This window comes from Centruroides sculpturatus, unplaced genomic scaffold (assembly GCF_000671375.1).
Source record: "Centruroides sculpturatus isolate CEXI.00-Female unplaced genomic scaffold, Cexi_2.0 scaffold961, whole genome shotgun sequence".
Lineage (NCBI taxonomy): Eukaryota > Metazoa > Arthropoda > Arachnida > Scorpiones > Buthidae > Centruroides > Centruroides sculpturatus.
The window spans coordinates 120,924-126,098 of NW_019386171.1; the positions used below are offsets into that span (position 1 = coordinate 120,924).

The 5,175-nt window shown below is 33.7% G+C and overlaps 1 protein-coding gene across 1 annotated transcript in view; it reads left to right on the top strand.

Annotated features, from left to right (window-relative positions):
- Positions 1–5,175, top strand: part of LOC111613899 (neuroglian-like) — a 175,093-nt gene that overhangs the window by 118,572 nt on the left and 51,346 nt on the right. Inside the window, exon 22 of the mRNA XM_023355252.1 lies at positions 384–506. Within this exon, the coding sequence (XP_023211020.1) occupies positions 384–506 (123 nt within the window). The remainder of the gene's footprint in view (positions 1–383; positions 507–5,175) is intronic.

Consider the following 5,175-nt stretch of genomic DNA (forward strand, 5'->3'; position numbering starts at 1 on the left):
TCAGTAGCTTCCTTCGATGTACTGGAGATCGCACTGAAAACGTTTCGAATTTGTACGAAATAAAATGTTCACATGAAGCTACACCGAAAGTCGGGGGGGGGGTAACATATGTACAGCCCCGCGCGCCTAACGGAGGAAGTTTTATTAACGCGACTAAACAAGGGGTTGGATCCGAGTTACGGTTCTGAAAGAACGCTCATCGGTTGATATGGAGTCAGTCATGATAGGAACGACCAATTAGAGCATGGAAGGCGTAAAAAGGCAGGATTTTCAAAGCCAATTAAAACACGCGACGCGAAATAATTTCTATTGTAATTCTGATAGTAATAATAATAATAATCACATTTAAAAATTAAAATGTCTTAATCATTTAATAATTTTAGCTCCTGGTCCTGTGGCCAATTTTGATGCTATACCAATGGGATCCAGTGCACTTTATCTTATTTGGAAGAAACCTTTAGAACCAAATGGCATTCTTACTGGTTATAAAATATATTATGAAGAAGGTAATAATATAACATTATATTATGAAATAGTTCATTATGGTGTTGTTGGAGTGTTTCCTACAATGCATATATACTAGTGCTAGACTTAATTCAAGACAATTATAGTTTAATAATAATAACAATAAGTTGAATGTATTATCATCATAACTTTGTTCTTTTACTCAATAAATTTTATAAGGATTTTTATTCTAAATTGTCATTTTAAATTGTTTTAATGAATATTCTGTAGTTTCCCATTTGAACAAAATGGGGAAGATGCAAATAATCAATTGATATACAGTCCTTTTATAACCAAATGTAGATAAGTGTGTAAAACCTTAAAAATCTATCACAAATATACATATACATGACTGTACATAGATGTACAGATGTAACAGTAGTCTTACACATGCAGCACAATACAATAATATTTACATATGGATTGATCACACAAAATAATTACTTTTGATCTGTGAATTAATTCTTCAAAAAATTAGTTTTATCACTGAGTTCAAAGTTTTGATTAATCTTTGCCGTTCGTATTTAACCCAACTTCTGATGCACGTGGATTACATATATAGTCCAACTTCTTTTTCATTGTTGGTTTCCACAATCGTCTAGGCTTATCATCTGTCTACAGTAGATTAGTGTTTCTCAACAGGGGTGATATTGCCCCATGTGGGCGTTTTTCTGTATTGGGGGCAATTAGTAACAATTTATATTTTGGGGTGAAAAAGAATTTTCTGGGTGATATAGTAAAGCATTATATTAAGAATAATTAAATATTTTATTTGTTATATTGTATAATAATTAAACAAATAACATTATACTAGTGACTAGNGGTTCAGACAAAGAAAATTATAGGAGGGTTTAGGGAAAAGAAAGTTCTAGATGGTTTTAGATAAAGAGAAAGGAAAGCCTAATACTAATATAACAAAAAAAAATTTAGGAAAATATAACATAACATGGCTGACGGCCACACAGTCAATAAAAGGGTCATTCCATGTCAAGTGATCAAGGTCGCCAGTTCAACCCCCTCAGATTTCAACGAAATTTGGCACAAAGGTAGCTAAGGACCTTAAACTAAATTATGCAAAATATTAGCCTTGTAATTTTGCATGGTTCCTGAGATATAAGCCCAAATGTGAAGACACTGTGCCACCTCTACATGTGCAGTGATTAAACAGCCAACTTTGTTGTCCGATGGTTCCTTGAATAAGAGCATTTACAGCATGAAACTTGATAGATAAGACAGTTTGAAGTGGACAGTTCAGATATGCTAACAAAAACTTCTAACAAAAAGTTTTCTGTTCACAAATCTTCACCAAAGTTTGAGTAAAATTCATTCTCATGAAACTGAAGACACATTTTAATTGACTGTAACTGAGGAAGAAAACATTCTTTTACAGCCAAACTTTGGATTTTAAACCTGTATAAGAAGTAAATTATTTTTGTAAAATTTTAAGCTTATAGCTGTCATAATTTTAGAAATATGTCCACTAAAAAATGAAAAAAGTTTAAAACTCAATTTTTACTAACATTCAGAGGTAAATATTGCCATTTGGGATTTCTTAAATTGTTTTCTTTTTTGTTGCATTAGAAAGAGCATCTTCTATAAAAATATATGATTTTAATTCTCTGCCCGACTGCTAAGGGCAAAAATATGGCATTAAACATCGTGATGTCTGAATAAAAACTTGAAGTTTATAGAATGCAATTTAGCCTGTTAGCTCACTGTGTGGTTGTTTTTATATAATTCAATTAAAAGATCTTGAATGTGCATGCCTGCTGAGCTATGCTCATCCAATATTAAGCAAAGAATTTTCAAGGATTTTAATTAATTTCCAAAAAAGTTTGATTATCATCTATAATTATATTTTTCATGATTTAGTTTAAAGTCCTTAAACTAAACCATGCAAATTTCATTGAAATCTGAGGAGGCTGAGAAGTTGACCTTGATCACTTGACTTGGAATGACCCAAAGATGACTCCATGAAAATCCCAAAAGCAGTTGCTATAATTCTTCTAGCTCAGGGGTCACCAAACATTTTTCACAGCGGGTCAGATAATTGAGAGAATGATGAGTGTGGGCCTTATAACCATTTTGTTCAGTACAGCACACTGAATACACAATAAATAAAGACAATCAGTATATGTATTTATCAATACACAAACACAATCACTGCAGCAAGCTTGCAATCACTTCCCTTAGAAACTTCATTGCAGGTACTTACACAAAAAGCACTCTGATATCCAAAGTCACAAAATGCTGCCAAATTTTTTATTTCACTGATTTATCTAAAAATTATATTACTGTCAGAAGCAAAAATCAGATTGGACCAATTTTGGCATTTTTACTTAAACTTACTATGTAAAAAAATTTAAATAAGTGTATCTACAAACTATGATATTTCTGTATAACTAATTATATTTTAGCTCATTTGTCACACAAATCTGGGAACGGGCTGGATGAACTGACCTTTTGGGCCGTAGTTTGGTGACCCCTGTTCTAGCTGACAAAACTGTTTTTGCCTTCTTTGAAGGTGGAGAATCTGTCCATTGTGTTGACTGTTCTTTGGTTCCTGGGTATAATGGTGGATCCAAGTTTTATCTATGGTTATAAATCAGTGCATAAATTCCTTTGATTTGATGAAAACAATTCAAAAGAAATAATTGCATAATTCAGTTTGCTCTGGAGATTTTGCTCAAACATAGCACTTGTGGTGAGTTTTCTCATCTCCAATTATTTTGTCAAAATTTTATATACACTGTCATTTGAGATGCTTAATATATCTGCTCTCTCATGCCCTTTTAATTGACAACCATTAAATTACTATATGATGAACTTTTTCTCTTGTAAGTTCTAATTCCCTCAACTCAAAGTTGAGTTAACAGAAATCCAATTCAAATGATAAAATGTATTTTTGAATACAACATTTTAGATTCCCATTACAAATTAGTCAATTCATCTTTTCATGACAATGAAGTATTAGTCTAATTTGCAAATTTTCTTACATGACAATCCTACCATCAGTAGACAGTCAAAAAAAGGGAGAGAAGACATTATAATGGGAGAAGTTCCTCAAATATTCATTTTGCATAATTGATGCAATGCTGCCTTCTCTGGTTGCCTTGTCAATTGTAGCAGAATCGATTAACTTTTGTATTTGACAAGACTACGTCTTATTTATAAAATTGTACTGCCTGCTGGGTAACCAGCTTAGAGGTATGAAGGAGTACATGTCAGGAGTTGCAATTTGGCACAGAGTATTAGGTGCCCAAATCATGCACGCATAAAAGAAAAACCAGACTTGTAGGTACTCAGGAAACTGAGAACTGAGTCAAAATAAAATTCAAATGGTGACACACTATAAATGGGCAGTAGTGCGAGATTTGTTCTTGCGTTGCTCGTTGGAAAGTTGGAAATGCAAACATTGCAAAATTGAATTTTGACAAACGTGTGTTGGAAGTTTGAAATGAGAAATCAAATTTTGACAAACAAATCTTTGAAAAAAATCCATTTACCTGTCCTGTGTTATTCCCAACATATCTCTGGTTGCAACGTGCTGACCTTGACCGGTTGACCTGAGATATCTCGTTTCAGCATTGGAACCTTTTTTCAAAGTATTACTTTTCAAAGTATTTATGTGCTAGTCATTATAATTTTATATTAAAACAACTTCTGAAATATAATTTGTTTTTCTACATTTATTAATATATATGTGACCGAAGGGTCGGCACCTCTTTGGTGCCCTGTCAGGATGACACCACCGCATCTCAACGGACATGGAAGCCGTGTTATTTAGATTACGCGAGCGGTCGTGTAACGGAGTGATCAGAGTCGAGATAGAAGGAGAGACAACGCATCGGAAGTGATTTACTCAGACGCTTTTTAACGTAACAACTGTTTAATGGTTAACTATAGGCTATACATTAGGGCTGCTGTTAGATACATCTCTCGATTTGATAGTATTAAGATATTAAGATATTATGTTTTTCCCCGATTTGAGAGAGAGAGAGTTTACAGAAGTTTCGCGTGGCGATAAATACCTTTTGTTTTTGCTGTCTTGATGGAGATTCTCAAGCGGTCTTGGTGAAGGGAAGAAAGTTTGGAATGTCAGTCCGGTAGAGGAAGTATCCGTAAGAATGATAGAACAGTATCCGCAAGGGTGTTAGTTGATGGTTCCGATGATCTTTTTGTAGGATATATTCGCAGATATCCGAATAGTGAGGCACTTAGGACAAGGTACTAGTGACAACTTCTCTTTTCAAAAGATGGGCGACGACTGCTACTTTGTTGTCTGTTTTTCATGTTGGATTGATGAAATGGAGATACAGTAGAACCTCGAAAACTCGGCCTAATGTGGACCGAAGGGTGGCCGAGTTTGTGAAAATGCCGGGTTATTGGGAATGGGGTTAAAAAAACTAAGTATGAGTGTTTCCTCAGAAAATACTGTACTGTATTTGTATGTATTGTTTACTTGAGAATACAACAGAGAATAAACTGCCCAAATACCCTTAAACAAAGGAAAAGTATGTCCTTTATGAAGGCATAGAGCCTTTACTACATGAAAATGAAAATTAATGAATACACTGTGTACAGTAATTTACCTGATAAGACAGACCTCAGAAAAATACTTTATGAGACATTTATACTTTTATAAAGCTGTCTATAATGAAAATTAATTAA